Source organism: Protomyctophum bolini, assembly GCF_963924005.1.
Source record: "Protomyctophum bolini genome assembly, chromosome: 7".
NCBI classification, from domain to species: Eukaryota; Metazoa; Chordata; class Actinopteri; order Myctophiformes; family Myctophidae; genus Protomyctophum; species Protomyctophum bolini.
In genome coordinates, this window is record NC_137868.1 from 40,718,075 (window position 1) to 40,740,236 (window position 22,162).

The 22,162-nt window shown below is 43.9% G+C and overlaps 2 protein-coding genes across 2 annotated transcripts; one reads left to right on the forward strand and one right to left on the reverse strand.

Moving 5' to 3' along the window:
- Positions 1-115: 115 nt before the first annotated feature.
- Positions 116-13,710, reverse strand: mdc1 (mediator of DNA damage checkpoint 1). The gene is made up of 12 exons (XM_080768327.1): positions 13,685-13,710; positions 13,232-13,368; positions 12,484-13,125; positions 12,089-12,140; positions 9,472-10,532; positions 9,011-9,073; positions 4,976-8,412; positions 4,577-4,684; positions 4,099-4,281; positions 2,188-2,313; positions 1,033-1,143; positions 116-738 (listed from the first exon to the last, which is right to left on the reverse strand). The coding sequence occupies exons 2-12, from the start codon at positions 13,365-13,367 to the stop codon at positions 529-531; spliced, it is 6,129 nt and encodes a 2,042-aa protein (XP_080624453.1). The 5' UTR covers position 13,368; positions 13,685-13,710; the 3' UTR covers positions 116-528.
- A 3,706-nt stretch (positions 13,711-17,416) lies between these two features.
- On the forward strand, positions 17,417-19,313 carry LOC308317832 (tubulin alpha chain-like; the record flags this gene model as incomplete). The annotated part of the gene is made up of 3 exons (XM_080767131.1): positions 17,417-17,645; positions 17,859-18,007; positions 18,114-19,313. The coding sequence occupies 3 exons, from the start codon at positions 17,417-17,419 to the stop codon at positions 19,089-19,091; spliced, it is 1,356 nt and encodes a 451-aa protein (XP_080623257.1). The 3' UTR covers positions 19,092-19,313.
- Between the last annotated feature and the right edge of the window lie 2,849 nt (positions 19,314-22,162).

The window sequence follows — 22,162 nt, forward strand, 5'->3', positions numbered from 1 at the left end:
ATCATTGAATTTGCAAAGGCGAAAATATATAAATATTACTGTAGGCCTATATGGTAATATTAAAAAGCATAGCTCATGTACAAAATGTTTATTTTTTTATTAAAGACAGCAGAGATAATACAATACATACACACATTTTCTCACATTGAAGCAGCATCGGTACAATCATCTGTTCATCAATCAGTTTGAATACTAAAACTAAGACATTAAGGGTCATCTCTGTTACGTTTGCAGAACATTAATCACTGTACCTAGAACATTTGTTTAAAGATACATTCCATGTTGTTCTTAAGATTAAAAAAAAAGACAAGAACAAAAACAGTTCAGCATTCAAATCAAATGCAGGCACTCACAGGTTACAGTTAATAACAAGTCTGCTTTGATTTGGATGGGAATGTATAAGCATCCAAGATTCAACTACCTCTTTAGAATTATTAAAAGGCACTGACAGTGAAGGGTACGTGTAAGCTCAGGGTACGTGTAAACTCTTACTAGATTACTCTGAGTTTACAATGCCAGTGCTGACCCCTATGCCTTCTTCTTGCCCCTCCCTCTGCCTGCTGCATTCTGGGGGCTGGAGTTGGCAGCGGAGACCGACAAGGTGTGAGTCTCCAAGTCCACCTTCTGCTGAAGGATCCCCGTGAGGATGAACTCGGCGGTGACGATGGGGAGAGAGGCAGAGGCGGCCGGGCGGCACAGTGCCCAGTCCTCCTCGCACGAGATCACCACTGTGTGGGCCTGAGATAGACGGAGAGAAAGAAATGGCATCCGTATCCTGGGGCAAACACTTAGCAGATCTACAAGCTCACAACGCAGTTCAATGCGTTGTAACGTATACTGTGATCTTGTATAGATAGGTCAGCTATTTTCAGCGAAGAGATTTGATGTAGAGGGACAAAAAAACTAACAACTAATGAAACAAGATGAATAAAATATAGAAATATAGGAAATACATTTGAAAGTGACATAAATGCAGCAAAGAAAAACACGGTGCTTATTAACTTATCTCAACTCCAAAACTCCAAATGGTACCTTGTGTTTAGTGGGCATCTTGGGGAGATATTTAGCTCCACTGCAGCAGATGATGTCTTTCATATGGACGGGCTCTGGCTGAACTGACTTTGTGACATGGATTTCATAACCCTGAGCGAGAGAGAAGAAAGAGAGTTATAGTTATAATTTATCATTATATAATATATATAATCTTTGTTGTATCGTAGCAATACACATCAGTAAACAGTCTGATACACTCGTATAAGACTAGTATCAAGCACTAAAGAAAAGGCGGCGATCCGAGCACTCAAAAAGGTAAAAAAAAATGAGGAGAGGGTGGATAAAAATAAATAACGAAATGTGGCACTTTTTACATTCAAAGAGTTAAATGAACGTAGGGCTTTACAGTCTAGATGAGCATCACCTGAACGGGGGATCTGTATCCGTGTTGACGCATCCCATTAACCAACCACCATTATGACACAGGAGGAGGCTCCGTAATGAGTCTGTAATGAAGACTCAACATGCAGTAATTGTCCACTTCCGTTGGAGGGAAATGCCAGTAAAATACAACCGCTACATTATAGCTGAGGTCCAATGGCTTCCCCACAAGCCTCAGAAAGATGGGAAACAACAGGCACTGTGCCTCTCTCGACCAACTAGCTCAGATTCTCCACCTTTTACATTTTCAGGACACCCAGGTTTGAAATGCATTAGGCCACATTTGATTAAAAAAAATATCGCTGGGACCCCAATCTATAACGTAAACTCCTCAGTGTTCATTTAACTCTGAGAGGGCACAAATGGAACGGTAATATTTGGTTCCATTTGTACACCCAGAGTTACAGCCTCATAAGGTTTATACCTGCTTTCTAAATATCAATCATTTAGCTGGGGAATCCCTAGAACCCCAACAACGGCCCCCTACAGTGAGAACCTGTCATCTAAACCATGCACCATGTGAGTGGCCAGTTTGTAAAATGAGTTGACCACGCAAAAAAAAGGGAATAGAATACTATAGCATAGAAAAAGCGTATCAGCACAAAACAAACAAGAGAAAGATGTGTCATCATCACCGAATCATCATCGAGGCCCAGATATAACACACACACACACACACACACACACACACACAACGCATCCATAAACAAACAAATGGGTCTCGCACATGACAGTCTGACAGTTAGTGGATACCTGTAGGAGAGGCTGATTACTGGCCATGCTTATGGATTCCTGGAGACAGAACTTAAACTTCTTCTCTTGTTCTGTGTCCTTCACGATGAATCCATTAGGAGGAAGGAAGCTGCCAGCTTTACCACACTGACAAAGAGAGAGAGATATGATTATTAAATTAGTAGAGGGAATGAAAGCCACATTACTTAATGTGCATAAGCATAAATGACGTTATTTTCCACAATGTTGTGATCACGATTATTAGCCATGATTTGTGGGAAACAAAATATGTTTACTCTTTGCGTCTTTTATGATTGCCTTCCATTACAACACAGCCAATCTATGACAAATAATCAAATTGCATGCATCTCAGGATCCACATGGGATCTCATGGCTATCATGTGACCATTTCATCAGTCATCTGACATATCCATCTGACTCCAAATCTTAAATTTAGGCAAGGTTTCAGTCCGATCAGAGCCCCATTGACTTCCATTATTAACCCATTTAGGCCGGACGTCGAAAAAAAAAAAGTTCGCTCTGAAAGAATATATATATTCACACCCGTGTGAAGTGAGGGGCGCTTTACCAACCCTTATCATCTTACATCATCGCGATATCAATTCATAACATGCATATGCCGATTTGCTCAGTGACAGACAAAACAAACATTAGACTCTTCATTGTTAATGGCATTTATTGTTTGTGTTAGCAGAGATTAAAATAGGGTGCATTTTGACCTCTGCATCCACGGGATGGACTACTGTACTAGTGTACTGTTTATTCTAGTTTATTTTGCTAGCTTTAGTTATAATAATCATGTCTTCTTCTGTTTTCTACATGAATATAACCACATTATGAATCTAAAAGAACATCCCTGCATCCCGGGACTCATTACATTGAAAACCTATTTACATCACGGGTTAGTGACAAAACAAACAATGAACTCTGTCCATTGTCAATGGCGTTTTTTTTGTCTAGACAAGACAAACATTAAACCTGTATAAAGAAAATATAACATATGTTGCGATTCTCTCTCTCTCTCTCTTAGATGACTCCTGCATGCACCACAGCATAAAACATCCCTCTGTCTGTAAAGGCAACCGAACAACAAAAGATGCCAGTGAGGGATATTGTGTGAAGCTCTTTCCAACGCGTGGTGATGATGACAGTAACTCAGGTCATCTCGTTGAGTGCATTTAAAAGGTTTTATTTTTGCTTGCAGGATGGATAAAGCATGACATAAGCCGGGTACTTAAACGGTAACTTAAACAATAACTTGTGATGCAAAATAAACCAAGGATAACTGAAAATAAACAAAACACGCACAGTTGAAAAATTGTGTGGCTTCCCTGTGGCGTTTCCCAAATTCCCTGCTGCTGTGCACCTGTGACACATAGAAATAGGCTGTGCCTGTGATTGGCTGAACCCACCTATGCCCAGGTTGTCATAGCAACTTCACAATAAGTTAACCACAGTATAAAATCATCAAATTGGCAGTGTCCTTACGCAGAAGGACACTGCAGTGTCCTTACGCAGAAGATTATCACCTGCTGGATTCTAGCTCCTGGAAAAAACTATTGCAGACTGTGCAGATTTTCTGTATGGTTAGCATATTTTTGCATGTTGGTGCAAAAATATAGTAATTGTGTAGTGAGCATAGAGATTGATGAAAGTTGAGAATTTGGTATATATGCCGAATGGTAGTTTGTGATGGAAATGAGACAGCATTTACCGTTCTCCCAGAGCTCAATTAATATTTACAGAAAAGACTAAATCAAACATGTAGTTCATCACAGGATTGTATTTGTGCAGCACTAGTGCGTATCGTATACACATACACTGTACTGCCTATATGCATCAGAGTGAATGTAAAGATAGTCTGTGACTATCTTTACATCTTTACATTTAACTGTCAACATGTCCACTAACCTTCTGTAGCCATTGGGTGTCCACAATGGGGATTCCCCTGGCGATGGCACACAGGAACTTGACTGTGCGGCGCACCTTGTCTGTCACCAGGTAGGTCATGTCCCACACATCCCGGGCCAAGCTGCCTCCCAGGCGAGACAGTGCCTTCTCCCCTGTCTCACCCGCCACGCCTGTGAACAACACCTGAGAGCGAGAAAGGAATATTTGTTCTTCCTAAACTGAAATTTAAGAGCGATGTTTTAGAAGGAAAGAGAAAATACCTTTTGGTGCTATTATGTGGATCAAAACATTATGGAATTACTATTTACTGTATACCGATTCCTTATCTACAGACACATACTGACTGTAATTACAAGTAATATATAGGATCATCGCTGCAAATTGTGATCTGTGTTATTAATCCAAGATTATTAGTGTTGATTTGGATTAAAAAATATGACAATGACAATATTCTGTACAAATAAGCACGGACACCGACCTTGCAGGTCTGGTTAGCAGTCCTCCCAGATAAGCGAGGAGTCTTAATCACGGGAGAGGAGTCCATTGGAGGCCCTCGCTTCCTGGAGACATTAGGGGTCTCTGGGAGCTAACAAGGAAAGGCAAGTAGAGAGAAACAAGTACTCAGTAAAACACTCTCAGTAATGGTGAGGGACAGCGGTATTCAGGTTACTCAAAGACAGGGAGAGAGCCAGCAAGTGACTAGCGCTAATTGAACAGCAACAACGCCGACGTAATACACCCTGCATGCTTAGATACAAATACTTTCTCAGGCTTCTTTCTTCAGGCCTAACACTTACAGTATGTTCCAATCAAAACATTTTACAACATTACAGCATTTTACAAACAAAATGTTTAAAAACTGACTATAACAATATACCTCAAGTGAGGTGGTTGCTTTTGATGACGACACATTGGCATCCTGGACTGTGGAACCGTGAGCCGAGGTTTCTCCATCCTCCTGCCCCTCTTCTTCCTTCTTCTTCTGAGCTGCCGACGGCCTGCCTCTGCCCCTCTTCCTAGGAGTCTCCTCTTCCATTTTCTCCCTCTCTACTTTGGACTCCCCATCGACAGATGGCACTTCTTCGCTCTTCCTCCCCTGAGCTCTGCCCCCCCTATTGGCGGGGGGGCAGAGCTCTTTCTCAAGCTCCCTCTTTCTTCCTTTTCCTCTGCCAGTCTCTTTAGCCTCAGCTTCTTCATTGACGTCAACCGCAGCATTGACAGGCTTTGCCTTTCGCTCTTGACCCCTGCCCTCAACATTGCTATTAGGTTCTGGCAAATCTTCTGTGGCACTGTGTTCCACCTGAGTTGTTCGGTCCTCCGCAGCTGCAGCAGTGTGCTCAGTATCACTGGCTTTAGCTCGCCTTCGCCCTCTTGTGGTACCAGGCTGCTGGGAATCCATTGCCTTCTCCTCAATGGGTGGAGAAGCATCGTTGGACGCAGCCTCAACTTTCTGAATCTTCCTGCCCCTGGCTGGGGTTTTAGGAGCCGAGGCCTGGTCATTCTGACTACCTCCGACCACAGCCGTCTCAGGCTTTGGAACCGTCCTCCTGCCTCTTCCTCGACCTCTGCCCAGTGAACTTGCACCTGGAGTGGGAGCATCGTTGCTCCTGCTCTCATCTGCCTTGTCGCTCTTGGAGGACTCTCCAGTCACTGTCGCTCGCCTGCCACTGGATCTGTTCCCAGCGGGCGGCCGACTGGTCTTTGGGGTCCCTCGACTCGGACCCTGGCTGTTGATGCTGGAAAATGATGTCTCGGAGCTGACGGAGTTGGACGAGTTGGAGCGAGATCTGGTTCTACGGGACGGGCCATCTATGCTGGTCGAGTTACTCAGCTCGGGTTCCAGTACCTCTGCAGACGTGGCAGGGGCGGTTGTTCTGCTTGCCCTTCGCCCTCTTGTGGTACCAGGCTGCTGGGAATCTGCCTTCTCCTCAATGGCTGGAGAAGCATTGTTAGACGCAGCCTCAACTTTCTGAATCTTCCTGCCCCTGGCTGGGGTTTTAGGAGCCGAGGCCTGGTCATTCTGACTACCTCCGACCACAGCCGTCTCAGGCTTTGGAACCGTCCTCCTGCCTCTTCCTCGACCTCTGCCCAGTGAACTTGCACCTGGCGTGGGAGCATCGTTGCTCCTGCTCTCATCTGCCCTGTCGCTCATGGCAAAGGACTCTCTGGCCACGGGCTTCTCTCGTTCCTCCCTCTCTTTTCTTTCCCTTTCTATTCTCTCTTTCTCCTCGCTTTCCAGTCTCTCCTTCTCTTCTCTTTCCACTCGCTCTCGTTTCTCCCTCTCCTCTCTTTCTGCCATTTCTCTCACTAGCCTCTCTTCCTCCTCTCTTCTTTCTCTCTCAAGTTGCTCTTTCTGCTGCTGTAGCCGTTCTTTTTCTTCTCGTTTCTTTCTCTCCCTTTCTGTTCTTTCTCTTTCCTCTCTCTCTGAATTCTCCCGCTCCAGCTTCTCTCGTTCTTCCCTGTCTTTTCTTTCCCTCAACTCTCTTTCTTGCTCCTCTCTTTCCTTTTTTATCCTTTCTTTTTCCTCCCACTCTTTTCTTTCCCTTTCTATTCTCTCTTCCTCCTCTCTTTCCAGTCTCTCCTTCTCCTCTCTTTCCAGTCTCTCCTTCTCCTCTCTTTCCAGTCTCTCCTTCTCCTCTCTTTCCAGTCTCTCCTTCTCTTCTCTTTCCACTTGCTCCCGTCTCTCCCTCTCCTCTCTTTCTGCCATTTCTCTCACTAGTCTCTCTTCCTCCTGTCTCCTTTCCCTGTCAAGTCGCTCTCTCTCTACCTGTTCCCTTTTTTCTGTCTCCTGTCTTGTTCTTTCTTCTTCTCTTTGCCTCTTTTCCACCTCTATCCTCTCCCTCGCCTCTTGTTCCTTTTGCAGTGTGCCTTGCATCTCAGAGGATTTCCTGCCTCTACCGCGTGTCACTAGCTCAACCTTCGCCTCTTCCTCACACTCCGCGTCCCCTCCCTCCGCCTCCTCTTCAGGGACTGCCACCCTCCCTCTCCGCCCTCTGCTGGTGGTCTGGCCCTTACCTCTCGTCTGTCTCCTTGGAGGCCCCGAGGGCTCCTCCTGCACCTCTGCGGCCACTCCTCTGGCCGATCTCCCTCGCCTCCCTACACTGCTTGGCCCGGCCTCAAACTCTCTCCCTTTCCCTCGACCCCGAGGCCACCTTGCAGTTTGTGCCCCGGCTTTGGGTTCGTCTTCCTTCCCACTCTCTTCTGTTTCACACGTGGCTATAGGCTGTGACTCCTGTGATTCAATGAGTCTCTGAGCTTTGGCTCTTCTCTTGCGTGCGACTGGAAGTGGCTCCTCTTCATCGCTTTCCTCAGTTTCACTTGTAGGCGCCATGGGCTGAGTTTCAGCAGTGTAGAGCGGAGAAACCGTTGCGAGCGACGACTCCTGCGATTCAACAAGTCTTTTAGCCTTGCCAGTTCTTTTGCATGTGACTGGAAGCTCCTCTTCGTCGCTTTCCTCAGTTTCACTTGTAGGCGCCATGGGCTGAGTTTCAGCAGTGTAGAGCGGAGAAACAGTTGCGAGCGATGACTCCTGCGATTCAACAAGTCTTTTAGCCTTGCCAGTTATTTTGCGTGTGACTGGAAGCTCCTCTTCGTCGCTTTCCTCAGTTTCACTTGTAGGCGCCATGGGCTGAGTTTCAGCAGTGTAGAGCGGAGAAACAGTTGTGAGCAGTGGTGACTCCTGCGATTCAACGAGTCTCTGAGACTTGGCTGTTCTTTTACGTAAAGCTGGAAACAATTGAGTTTCAGCCATGGCAATAGCAGATGGGGACGAGGATACCAATGGCTGAGTTTCAGCCGTGGCGAGGTCGATCCTCGCTTTACCGTCTCCTTCATCATCCTCCGTATCACTGTCAGACTCTGGGATATATGTCTTTGTTGCGTCCGTTGATACATCTATCTGCTGGGTGGTCTCCTTCCCTCCACCGCCATAGACCTGTGTAGCCTCCATGGCTAAATCGTACTCTGTGGATGTTCTGTCTGCAGGAGCGACCGGTAAGTAGGCTTGGGTAGCTTCCAGACACACATCCCCGACCATGGAGGCAAAGTTTTGGGTGCTCTCCATGGCTAGACATTGGGCTTGGGAAGGCGGCGTTTTTTTCAGCCCACGCTGAAGAGAGTCTCCTGCGGTGGAGGCCTGTTCCTCCTCAGATAAAGGTTCCAGGGCAAAAGATTGGGTGTCGTCCAGGGTGGGGTCTCCTTGAAGATTGGCCTGGCGGTCTGGGGTCTCCAGTATGAAGGACTGGGTCTCATCCACAACACGGTCATCATCCTCCTGGCTGTCTGAACCGGATGGTAATATAGGTGGAAAAGGGCCTTGGAAAGACAGAAAAGACAAAATTACACAAGACGGTACACATTGTGGAGGCTCACATTAACATGTCCACACGATTAATGTGTTTCTTTTGCACTGTCTCACGGCTCTGTCTTAATGTCTCAATGCTTAGAGGTTTATGTAATGCAGGAGTGCCCACACGTTTTTGACTTGAGAGCTACTTTAAAAATCACAAGCTCAACTAGATCTACCCACCCCTGATGTAATGTAAAGCACTGAATTTCCTTCTTGAATTGTGCTAAATACAATTAAACTCGCCTTTCTAACTGGACAGGGCTTCCTTGAAAAATAGATCTTCCTATATAAATAATGTTACGGCAAGGTAGGAAAAGGATGAGGCACAGGATTAACATCATAAACCACAAATACTACACATTATCAAAGGTTCCCAGGTAACACTAGTCCAGTGTGGCCTCTCTAAAATGAAGCCTCCATTTCCGTGTCATTCGCTGTACAATTGTCTTTACACATTTCTGTGTATTCATATAAATGTCTCTTGAACCAGAGACATTTCCAGTCCACTGTCCGGTACAATGGTACAAATTAGTTGAGTGATAATTTCTTTGTACCATTACTCACGTTTGAATGGATCTGGAGGAGAATTAAAGAATGCCTGAGTCTCCATTTCCTCTACTGCTCCCCCTGCCATCATAACAAAGAAAACATATTTTTATATTGATATATTGTGAAGCATTGTAAGGGGTGCAAGATTGTGGCTCAACTAGAAATTGGGATTCTTAACATTCTTGTGACAGTAGTTAAAATGACTGCTGTGAAAAAGGTCTATTTCTTTGATGTTTAACTATTGTCAGAGCAAAGTTAAGAGTAACATAACACATTCAGTGTGTCCAGAGCACACAAAAACTAAGTTCATGTAGTAAGATTGGTCAGTGCCTTTGATGAAAGGCACTATTTTACATAGCCAGAAGATATTGGGAATTGTTATGGCAGATTTTCACTTCCTCACAAAAGCACAATAGGAATACTATTAAACACAATTCATTGAACAGTCCTTCAAAAACACAATAAGTGTGAATTACCCTTTGGTGTAGAGAACCTCTGCAGTTGAGGTATAACGCCTGATAACTGGCCTCTGCCTGCCCGTTCACTGCCTTTCTCCCCATTCTCCTCATCGTCAGTAGTACTGACCGGAAACAGGTCGGCTACGTTGGCTGCTGCACCAGCAGTCGATGAGGAGTCCGTCGTAACTTTGGTCAATGATGATGGCGTGGCACTTGCTTCCTTGGCAACAACTGGTGGGAGCAGAGGTGCATCCTCCTCAAGGTCTGTATCGCTATCAGATAAGATCTCCAGTTCAACACCCGTGTCTACAACAGCCCCTGTGAGTCGGCCGGTAACAACAGGGACGATGCTTTCATCATCCGTGTCACTGTCTGAACACAGGTTGCTAGGAGGAACGGCAGACATGGATTTAACTCCGCCCGAGCTTGAAAGGACTGTTGGGGTTGCCTCTAGTTTAGAGCTAGCGTTCTTTGGCCCACTGTCAACACCTTGCACCTCCTCCTCCTCAACATCTGTGTCACTGTCTAGATGGGAATCCACCGGCTGAGCTGAAGAGGCAGAAGTATTTGTGGCAGTCTCCGACACAATTTCATCATCGGTGTCACTGTCCTCTGCACTGAGGCCTGTGGGCTGAACGACCGGAATACGTCTAATGGGTTTGGCAACGTCATCGGAAGCGTGGACTGATACGGCACCTGCGTCTACAACCACACGACTCTCGTTTTCCTCGTCGACATCCGTGTCGCTGTCCATGTGAAACTGGGACAGCTTCAATGGGGGGTCGGCTGCTGGTGATTGGGAGGCCAGTAGACCCGCGCTGCACTCCGACAACTTCATATCCCCCTCCTCCTCCTCCTCCTCAGTATCACTGCCCATGTTGAAAGCAGGTGATGCCAGCATAGACACAGATGATCCATCTTCCTCGGGCAGGCTGAAATCACGTGACTTTCCCCCAAGCACAACCTGTCCACTCCGCTCCCCACTTTGTTTCCGCAGCTGCTGTCGCCCTGCATCCACGTCACTCTCGTCGCTGAAGCTGACACGCTTCTTAGGTCTGCTGGAGGATGGTGTGATGGGACTGCACAGTGGAGAAACAAGTGGTCAATTTAGAAGTAAAGAAGAGTGTTGATTAGGTACTGTAGGCCAGTGGTTCCCAAGTGGGTCTGGGAACCCCTAGGGGTCCTTGAGAGAGTTCCAGGGCGTCCCCAGCTAAATGATAATTAGGAACCAAATGGACCCTTATGGGTCTGTAACTCAGACTCTCAGAGTTAAAGTAACTGTACATTGGGGTCCCAGAGATAGAAATGCAATTAAATGGGGGACCATAGCAAAATTCAGGTCAAAATCACTGTAATAACCTTCTCTTATGGGGCATATATTTTCAAATGGGCTAATGGGTATCATTTTGGGGGTCCTTGACATGAAAACGTTTGTGAACCACTGCTGTAGGCTTATGTAATAATAAGTCTATAAAGCACCAAAGACTAAATTTACCTGGGTTGCGTTTTTTCCCCCATTCTGAATTCCAATACTTCCAGGACTGTGTTCCAAAACTAAAGAAATGATCGCGGCAGTTTCACTCATATAGATATGAAGAATCAACTGCGAGAAAACGCTAATGTTACTGCCGCCGAATTAGTTACTTTTTCGCCAGAAACAGACTGTATCAGATATGAGTGACTATCATAAACGATACAAAGATACCTCCTTGACAATATCACAGAGACAGTGTGTTTATTTTTGGACCACAATACTTATATGAGACGATTCTAATATGACCCAATGTTATTCTCCATAGAGAAATTACTTCCGCAACCCAGGGGATGAGCGAGAGACGTAAGGACTTTAGTACTATGTGCACATGATCTATGCACCGGTAGAAGTATTTGTAATTACTTACTACTTACAAATGTAACAATTAGTTGTAATGACATCTGAATTTCCCTCTGGGGATCAATCAAGGTTTATCTTATTATCTTAGCTTATAGCTGGGATTGTGAATCATATATTGTTGTAATTATATAGTTAGTTACGTATATAATGCAAAGGCTGGTTGTATCTGCATCATTGTGACGCTCTCAGGGCCCAAAATGAGCTGTTCATGCTATACATCCAGACTAAAGGGTGCACTAGCTGAAGTGTCGGACCTGTGGATTAAGTCTTATGTACAGTATTTATCTTTTTAATTATTTTACTACCGGTCTTGTGTTTCTGTATACATTTCTATGGACCTGAGTCCGCTAATTGAATAGCCATTCTCAAGATTTCCTTTTTTCAGTATTATTAATTACAATACATACAGTAAAGGTCCCTGCACAGCAAACTGCAGCGTTTTTGGGATTTTTCCGCCGGTTTTCAGAAAAACGCATCCAGTGTGCAACCACCTTAAGTCTTATCTTTTAATTATCACAACAAAGCAATCACTAAGTCAGATTGAATAATACTTGAGAATGGCAGCTAGAAGTTACAGTTCTAGTCTGACTTCCAGCTGAAGTCCAACGTGATAAACATTAACTAGACAGTTTGACTCCTATAAAGGATTTAGGACAAGTCACACACCAACTACTATTTATTTTTAAATTATCCTTCATGTGTCAAAAACACTCTTTGGTTCTACCCGTATAGTGAATTTACCTCTCTGGGATGAAGTTGCCTCTAGGACTGGACATGGAGTCAGATTCAGACACTGAGAGAAAAAGGAAAAACGAATTAAAACATGTTGTCCACTGAATGTCCACACACACACACACACGCACACGCACACGCACACACACACACACACACACACACACACACACACACACACACACACACACACACACACACACACACACACACACACACACACACACACACACACACACAACCTTGAACTATCATACTACCATTATCTCTGGATGATCATAGAAGGGAAAGAAAGAAACAATTAACTAGATTAAGACCAAGCTACATGAAACGCAAACAAACAGACAAGACAGACATCTCAACGCCTTACTCACAGAAAACTGTATTTTACACAGTTTACCTACCAACAGTTTTACCCCGCCAGCTTGGTCCCCTCTCTTGCTCTCCATCCGAGTCAGATTCTGGGACTAGGGTTTCTTGTAGCGGTGTTCGACTTCTGTCAGAGCACAAGGCCGTGGTCCTGGCAGGAGTGTTCCCTGACTCTTCTTCATCTGACAACAACAACAACCTATCTAACACCTTTTTGTTTCTATTGACAGATTTCTCAATGTCTTCGCTTGTGCCATTCCCGGAGTCTTGTTCCCCGTTGGTGCCAAAGGGTTGAGCCTCTTTTTCTATGTCAGAAGAACCATGAGCCCTACCTGAGTTGCCACTCTCCACTGGATTTCTCTCTGCCTGACTATGCGTTTCGTCCACGGGCAAGCTGACATACTGGCATGGGATGTCTGCCACCACTAAGCTGTCCCCCTCACTTAGGGCATAGCGAACATGAGGCGTCAGTTTGCGGTGGCCTTTACGGGTCCCGTTCATGCTTCCCATGTCCCACACCAACACCTCCTTGGTGCCTTCACCGCAGCGACTCTTGCCACGGTAGACAGTGAGAGAGATGGTTGTGTGTTGTTTGGATACTGAGCGGGCGAGGAGGGGCACGTTACAGGTGCTGGGGTCACGGCCCAGTACATTTTCTCCCAAATAGAGGGGTAACTCTAAGTGAGAGAAGAAAAACAATTATCAAGCAAAGAGATTAGCAGATTGCAGGTGAACATCAACAATAATTAATAAAACATCAGATATTAATTACTTTCCACTAACCAGTGTCAGGAATATGTTCATTCTTTAACACTCGCAGTTTGGCCAAGGGTTCTCCCCTCTTGTTTTCTCTTTCCTCTTCTTCTTCATCTTCATCTGACTCCACTGCATAGGCATCAATCATCTGAGTAGCATCCATTCTTCACACTGGACAAGAGTCACAAAACAGAAATGCTGTGGTAAATTAAAATGAACCATGAAGTCATTGTTGTCTTTGAAAATGTAGATAACTGGCCCGAACACCGGGCACTGGGAAAACAGCTATAGTAGTAATACCAGAAAACGTGGCTCTATTATGAAGGGGAAACGATTCTGTCAGGACGCAAAAAACAACTACTTTATAACATGCATGCATCATTATGTACGTTTCCCCTACAGACCGGTAGATGAAACGTTTTATTTAGAGCTAACTGTTGTATATTATTAAGTGTTTGTTTACATATTTGCAGGACTTACCTTGCAAAACAAAAGAGTCGACTCGATTACTGGTCGCGCTTCCTGGAGGAGGTACACTTCCGGTTAAACGTCACCCCGCCTACACTAGACGATTTCACACATGATTGGTCAATATGAACGTCAGTCAACTTCAGACATGTAGTCATTGGATATTATTAACGCCACTCCAAATGCAAACGTTTCTGATTGGACTAAGTAGTAACACTAGATTATTGACATTTTCGCGCGATCATAAAGGGGGTGTGTTCTGACCCCATTGTGATTGTTCTGACTGTAGATTTTTGGAAACATGCTGTTGTTTTGTTTACCTACAAAGTCAGTCATGCAGGGCATTGCAGGCTGATGAGAGGCTGGCAATAGTGTCATGCAGGTGGTACAGCTGTCGTCAGTGCCGTACGTGTTATATCAGTAAACAACTTTGATTTGTGAAGTGTTTATCTTGTATGGCCTATGTATTTATTTATTTTCTATAAATACAAAAACAAGTTATTTTAGTTATTAAGGGTATTACTAATAATAATAATAATAATAATAATAGTAGTAAAACATAATAATAATATTTTCCAATTTAATAAATAGCATAACATAGGAAAGAATATACGAAATGCTTATTTTTAGGTGCCCCAATCCAATGGCCAGTCAGGCAAACAATTATGTTATGTCAGGAAAGAGCTAGCAGACCCATGCACGGCTGGGTGTGCTGGAGGTCCCTGAGCTGTCGAGCCTGGTTGGAACTTGGAACCAAATTTGTTAAAAACTGAGCTGTAGTGTGTATGTTACGGACGGACAACAAACATACGGACATATTTGTCCTTCAGCTCAGCTGTCTGTCATCCAGGTGAGAGAGGGTAGTTTGAAGGGCCATGCTGATTGTGTCATCGGTGGATCTGTTTGATTCAGGACCACAATGGAAACAAGCCCTCCTTTTTGTGTCATCCTTTTAGCACCATTTGTATAATCGTACCACTATACACCTTTTTGTAAACTGTTAATAAAGCAATCAATCAATCAATCAATCAATCAAATGATGTTATGCAAACTGCAACATCAGAGGCAAAAGCCTTTCATTTCAAAGCATTTGTTGACTATTGGGGTTCTCCAGTTGTTCAGGCACGTGAGTTGTGACCTTGATTGGAGTGCTTAGGAATGGGGCACAGTGGTGATCATTTTGAAGCCTGTGGGACCCATGCCGTGGCCTGGGAGAGCGAGAGGTTGGAAAGATGCCCATAGTTGCATATACCGGTATATGCTTTTAGGACACAGCCTGGGATGCCATCAGCCTTACATCATCCTCCAAGATGCGTACTGGCCTCCCCAGGTGGTGCAGCCTCTGACTGGTTTATGTTGGTATACTGTTCGTCTCCTCAGGTGATACTGACCCCAGCTGGTTCCATCTGGTGGGGGTCAAACCGACTAGAAGGCATTTGTTGGGGATGGCGGCAGGAGGGTTCTCTAGTCTATGCAGTCGGTTATTTGCCTGTAGCAACCTGCCACGTGCTCCTGTGTTACCACTGTGTAAATGGCCCACCATTTTAACCACATACTTAAAATACGTACTCCTTCTGATTAATGTATAATAGGCGGCAGTCCTTAGTTATTATAGTTATTACTACTAGTAGGCCTGCTATACTTAATATTTGATAGAATCTTTATTTTGCCAAAATAAACTTTATAATTCACAGATCATACACATTTGACATTGACAGGCAGGACACATGCAGGTCTAATAAATAGCATTATTAGTAATCATTATTAGTTCTTGTCTCCTCGACCAACCAGAACAGAAAGTTCACACACACACGCACACGCACACGCGCACACACACACACACACACACACACACACACACACACACTCACACACACACGCTATCGTTTCCGTATCCGCTAGACACAGATGCGTCAAACTCAAACCGCAATCCCAGTGAGTCTAACCCATACTCTAAGAGTTCGAGAGACTCTCTTCACACTATACTCTAAGGTCTAACCAGAGCCAGTCGAGTCAGTGCATACGGCATACGTTTGAAATAAAACTGTGAAAGCAGAGTCAAGTGTCGCGATTAATTGCCGATCTACAAGCCAATCAACAGTATCAACTTGTAGATCGTCTATTTTTGGTGCGCGACACAGCCGCCACGAAGTATATAAATCTAGCCTCTCTGGAGGAAGTCATACAGCCGGTGGTGATCCGAACTGATTACTGCGGTCTTGTCAATTGATAACAGTGGAAGCGGGTGCGTGGTGAGTGAACAGAACGAGGTGGGTTTCAGCATCGAACAGACAAAATGGTGAGTAAATCAAGTCCTTTAATTCTTTCTCTATTTCTTTCATTTTGTGGTGATTTATTCGAAACCAAAATGCAAAATGCTTTAATTTGGTCACAAATTGACTGCGACTATTAAATGTCAATTCTTTCGTTTCATGGGATGGAGCATTCACATTTTGTAGTTTTGTATTAAATGTAATATAATGCAGGCAAATGTAGCCGGGAAAAAACAATAATGGGTAGGGTACTATTTTATTAGACAAGATTTAGGTTCGCGTTACGCCCATCTCACCCACCCCACCCATGCATTGCTGATGCTGAGTGAGCGAGCGATGAGGTCATAGATGCGGCTAGATTTTTGGTGTGCCTCGCTGGCCAAGCATAGTAGGCTAGGCTTTAGCCGGATAGGCCTAGTCAGCACTTGCAGTTTCGCACTCAAACACACTAAATGTAACGCCCTCATTTATAAATGTATCATATAGCTTAGCTACAGTGTACTAATTAAAGGTAGTATAGACAACATTTAAGCCTAAATTCAAAACACATTTATATATTTAGCATTTTCCCCATCTATCAGCCATAATGGGTTATGGGTGTGTTAGATTTAGTTGTGTAGGCTACAGCATGTTGTAGTTAACGGTAGATTTTTCCCACAGTAGCCATATTGATAGCCTATCCTGTGCAGGTGTTACTACACTAAGTTATTCTAATCAAGGCTGTAGGCTCACTGGGTCTGCTACACTAAATATGACATGGCCTTTTAGTGTAACACTGTCTGCATGGGATGTATTAACATACCCTGTGTAGTGTTATTTTGTTGACGAGGACTTTGTGAGTTCCGATTCTTTTATTTTATAGCCCGGCAGCCGAGGTGGACAGGTGGGAAATGTGGTATTATAGTCTTTTTATTGGCCTAAAATATTGTCTATATACAATTCATGAATCCACTCCTTGGGCTAAAAACAGCCATAGCCACTTGCCCAAAATGTGCTGACCTCATCACATTTGTCATGAAATCTATGGCTGTTTTTAGCCCAGGGAGTGTTTTTTGTGCAAAACTAATGCTTGGGATGGATTCAGAATAATGAAAATCCCCTAGTTTGACATGTCACATGCTACTTAAAGCATAAGGAAAGTTTGACATTTTTGACACATTTTCCTGCCATATTAATGGTAGGGTCACAAGAAAGAAACCCCTATAAATGCCACATGCTCAATACTGACAGCCAGTCAGCAAGTGGATTCATGAATGTACAATAGACAATATTTTAGGCCAATAAAAAAGACTATATACCAAATTTCCCACTTTAAACAAAAGAAGCCTCTCGGCTGCCGTACTATTAGTCTTTGTTAATGGCATTGTAACAGCATTGTAAATGCAAAATTTCCAGCAGCTATATAATGCTACATTATGTCGTATACAATCAATTATAATGTATTAGTTTTTGCTCCTTTTCACTTCTTCCTATGCAGCGTGAGTGTATCTCTATACATGTGGGCCAATGCGGAGTCCAAATGGGCAATGCCTGCTGGGAGCTGTACTGTCTGGAGCATGGCATACAGCCTGACGGACGGATGCCCAGTGACAAGACCGTTGGCGTAGCAGACGACGCCTTCAACACCTTCTTCAGTGAGACTGGAGGAGGACAGCACGTCCCCAGGGCCATCTTTGTCGACCTGGAACCCACCGTCATTGGTCAGTAAGCCCTAATGAAAGATGTATGGACCTTAAGTCATTGTAGCATCACAATTTACCGCTTGCAGGCAGCTACTTAACACCAAAAGTAATGTTAAATTGGACAATTAGTTTTTATTTAATTATTATTGTTGGAGACCGTTTTCTTCAAAACTTTGAAGAAACACAATGAAATGATTGTCACCTGTTTCCTTTAAAACCTTCCATTTACAGATGAGGTGCGTACAGGAACGTACCGACAGATGTTCCACCCTGAGCAGATGATCACAGGAAAGGAGGATGCTGCGAACAACTATGCCCGTGGGCACTACACAATTGGCAAGGAGATCATTGACCTGGTTCTGGACAGAACTCGCAAGTTGGTGAGAGCTCTGACTTGATTATTCTTGATAACGGCTTGGCTTGTGTGTCAGTTTTGAAAGGCAAGTGTTTTTTTTCCCTCTCCTTTTATCTTTCTTTTCCTTTCAGGCTGACCAGTGCACTGGCCTCCAGGGATTTCTCATCTTCCATAGCTTTGGTGGTGGCACTGGCTCTGGTTTCACTTCCCTGCTGATGGAGAGGCTCTCTGTCGATTATGGAAAGAAGTCTAAACTTGAGTTTGCCGTCTACCCAGCTCCCCAGGTGTCCACTGCTGTAGTGGAGCCCTACAACTCCATCTTAACCACCCACACCACCCTAGAGCACTCCGACTGTGCCTTCATGGTGGACAATGAGGCCATCTACGACATCTGCCGCAGGAATCTGGACATTGAGAGGCCAAGCTACACCAACCTCAACAGGCTAATTGGCCAGATTGTGTCTTCGATCACTGCCTCCCTGCGCTTTGACGGAGCCCTGAACGTAGACCTCACAGAGTTCCAGACCAACTTGGTGCCGTACCCTCGTATCCACTTCCCCCTGGCCACCTACGCACCAGTCATTTCTGCCGAGAAGGCCTATCATGAGCAGCTGTCAGTTGCTGACATCACCAATGCCTGCTTTGAGCCGGCCAGTCAGTTGGTGAAGTGTGATCCTCGTCATGGTAAATACATGGCCTGTTGTCTGCTCTACCGTGGAGATGTGGTGCCCAAAGACGTCAACTCTGCTATCGCAACAATCAAGACCAAACGTAGCATCCAGTTTGTTGACTGGTGCCCCACTGGCTTCAAGGTTGGCATCAACTACCAGCCTCCCACAGTGGTTCCTGGTGGAGACCTGGCCAAGGTCCAGAGGGCAGTGTGCATGCTGAGTAACACTACAGCCATCGCTGAGGCCTGGGCTCGTCTTGACCACAAGTTTGACCTGATGTATGCCAAGAGGGCCTTCGTCCACTGGTACGTTGGTGAGGGCATGGAGGAGGGCGAGTTCTCTGAGGCCAGAGAGGACATGGCCGCCCTGGAGAAAGATTACGAAGAGGTGGGCACTGACAGTGTTGGAGAGGAGGAGGAGGAAGGAGAAGAGTACTAGAAGGCCACTCTTTGAGATAACCCTCCTGTTCATTTTCCTTTACCATGATGCTTATCATTTAAATCACGTTTGTGCTTAATCTGACATTTTAATCTGTCTGTACAGTCCTGGATGTACAGTAATTGGGAAATGAATAAACATTTGCATTCAAGCTGTAACTGATATATGTGCAGTTGAGATGTAATAACTGTATGTAAAAGAATCCCAGCAAGTGGCATTAAAGCTTAACTCTTCTAATATGACCATGAATCCATTCTTTTTGCATACCTAATCTGAAACTGGTAGGGTTTTTTGAGGGGCGCTAGCCCGTCCTATACACAGGTTTAATGTTTGTCTTTAGTTTTAGTTTGTTTTGTAAACGCCATTGACAATGAAGGGACAATTTACTCATAATGTGCCTCATTACGTCATATTGTCTCTTTATTGTTAATGGCGTTTAATGTTTGTGTTTGCACCGTTTGTTTTACATCACCATTACATCACCTAATCAACATGAGTTAGACTTTAATATATTAGCGCCCCTCACTTCAGTTCACACTTTTTTTACCGTAAGCTTAATGAAATGATTGAAGAGAAGTCCCTTTACCTTGCCTTAGGCTTCTGAATAACAGAAAGCTCAAACTTTGTTCCTACCTTAATTATGTGAGGAATTTTTGTTTGCAGTACCCATAATAGGAACATGGTCTGTGAATCTGTATACCGGTATTTAATGTGTATACCGGTATGTATACAAACCTAAATTGTGGCTAATGTATTTGAAATGGTGACATGAATAAATTAAATAATGTGTGCTACTTTTGCCACACCTTTTATATCATAATTCAACATTAAAAGCCACCTGTAGAAAGGTAAAATAAAACTCTCAGTGGTGCATGTGGACCACCACCTGGTGATCTGGATTAGACTACCTCATCAGTCATCAATTAGGTCAGATTGCAGAGCAACCTGTCAGATGCACTCCACAAGGAACTATTGACGTTGATTTTTACACAAGGTAGTAGCTGAGCACATGATTTGCTAATTTGCTACTTTATAAACCGTTTGCACGGCAAAATACAGTTCAATACAAGGTCTGTTAAGAGGATTTAAACCAAAGAAAGCATTATGGCTTGTTTCCATTGGGGTCCTTCATTATTAAATTAATCTGAGGCTCTCTACAATAGGAAGGGATAGAGAAATTTGTGCAACAGGCACCTGTTATGTCAGTATGTAGCCAGTGTCTGTGGCACAGTATGTTGGGGGGGGGGGGGGGTTATATAGCTGTGGGTATTGAGGAAGGCTATAGTTTTTGAGGGCCGCTAGCCCCTCCTATACACAGGTTTAATGTTTGTTTTGTAAACGCATTGACAATGAAGGGACATTTTGTCATAATGTATGTGTCACTTACGTCATAATTTGTCTCTTTATTGTTAATGGAGTTTAATGTTTGTGTTTGCACCATTTGTTTTAGATCACCATTACATCACCTATAATTAACAAGAGTTATTGAACTTTAATATATTAGCGCCCCTCACTTCACACAGGTGGTTTTAAAACCCAAATGCCTTGTCTCATCCAGCACCTTGATCAACCTTGGTTGTTTTTAAATGTGCTCTATAAATAAAATTGACTTGACTTGATAGTTGGAGTTGGAGTTGAACTGGACAATCTGGAGGTTGTTGTGGAGGGGAGGATGAGGAAGAAGCTGAATGCTGTCTTGGAGAACCCATCTTTATTCAATGATGAGCTTGTGACGATGAGGACCACATTCAACCACACTCATCCGTCCTCGGCACACCACAAAGTGTCTTGACCAGTTCTCTTTGTGCCAGTAGTCCTCAGGCTCCACAACCGAGTTGATCATATGAGAACTTATAGAACGCGCAATATCTGCTCCACTCCTGCATGGATGCTGGCACAGTTTCACATGGACTGGATGTACATTTCAGAAGAATACGTTTTTTATTAAGAACAGGTTATACATTATTATACAATTGGTACAGTATTCATTCTTTTTTTAATGAGAAACAAAAGGAAAGGGAAAGAAAATACATTTCAGAACTTTGACAGATATGCTTGTTAAGGATAACTGACGAGAAACTACTTAGTCCTATATGTATTCATAGACTGTTGATAGATTTACGTGTATTTTCATCCAGGTATATTATACTGTCTCTGGTGTTGACAGACTGTGCATAATTCATTCTCATATTCACTGATATTCATTTCTCACTGCAGTTGCTGCAATGACACCAGGCTGAATTTCCCCTGGGGATATGTGGATCAAATCAATAAAGCTAATTATCTCACAAAAGGTTGTTCAAATCGAAAGGAATAATAGGCCTAAAGTTATTAGCACCTTACGAGGACAGGCACAGGTTCAGCAACAAAAGGATAAAGATAAATAAAAACAAATTAAGTACATTTTACATCTCATTCTAAACCTAAATTCAAAGCATGAATGCTTTGAATACCGTGAATGTAGCTACTAACAACGCTACACTAACAACGCTACACCGTGAATGTAGCTACTAAACTAACTACGGTTATTACGCTGTGGTATTACACTCTTATTGCACACTGCTGCCATCTGCTGTTTTGCAGTGTCACAAAGAGGTCCCCACGTCATCATGCAGACAAATTAAACCGAATTTATAGTGCATCGTACGAAGGTGTCGACTGTCGCGTGCCCAGACCTACAAGCTCACAACGCGTCGCGGATACGACGCCATGTGAGCTTGTAGGTCTGCTACTCGTGAGGCGCGCGACACCGCCCTGCGATGAAGTATAAATTGGGCTTTGGATTTACGTATCAACCAATGACTGATGAGTACATGTGACCTCGTCAACCAATCAGTGTTCCAGTGTGAAGAGAGTCTCTCGAACTCCATCCTGGAGGAATTCATTTCACTGAAGTGACTCAACATAATCGGGTGCATTTCAGTACTTGTGAAATAATCAAACAGACAAAATGGTGAGTAAAATCACAATATTTATTTCTCTGTCTCTGTCTACATCGAAATGTTTTGTTTTGGAACGTCTTTTGCAAACAAAAGCTTTAAAATGTCACAAATTGCCGAGGTTTTTTTTCC

Bases quoted from the DNA above. Each gene is read 5' to 3' on its own strand.
- mdc1 (XM_080768327.1), bottom strand. From the start codon at position 13,367: ATGGATGCTACTCAGATGATTGATGCCTATGCAGTGGAGTCAGATGAA. The intron at 12,141-12,483 runs GTAGGTAAACTG...TTTTTCTCTCAG, and splicing joins CTGGCGGGGTAAAACTGTTG to TGTCTGAATCTGACTCCATG. The intron at 739-1,032 runs GTACCATTTGGA...CGTCTATCTCAG, and splicing joins AGATGCCCACTAAACACAAG to GCCCACACAGTGGTGATCTC.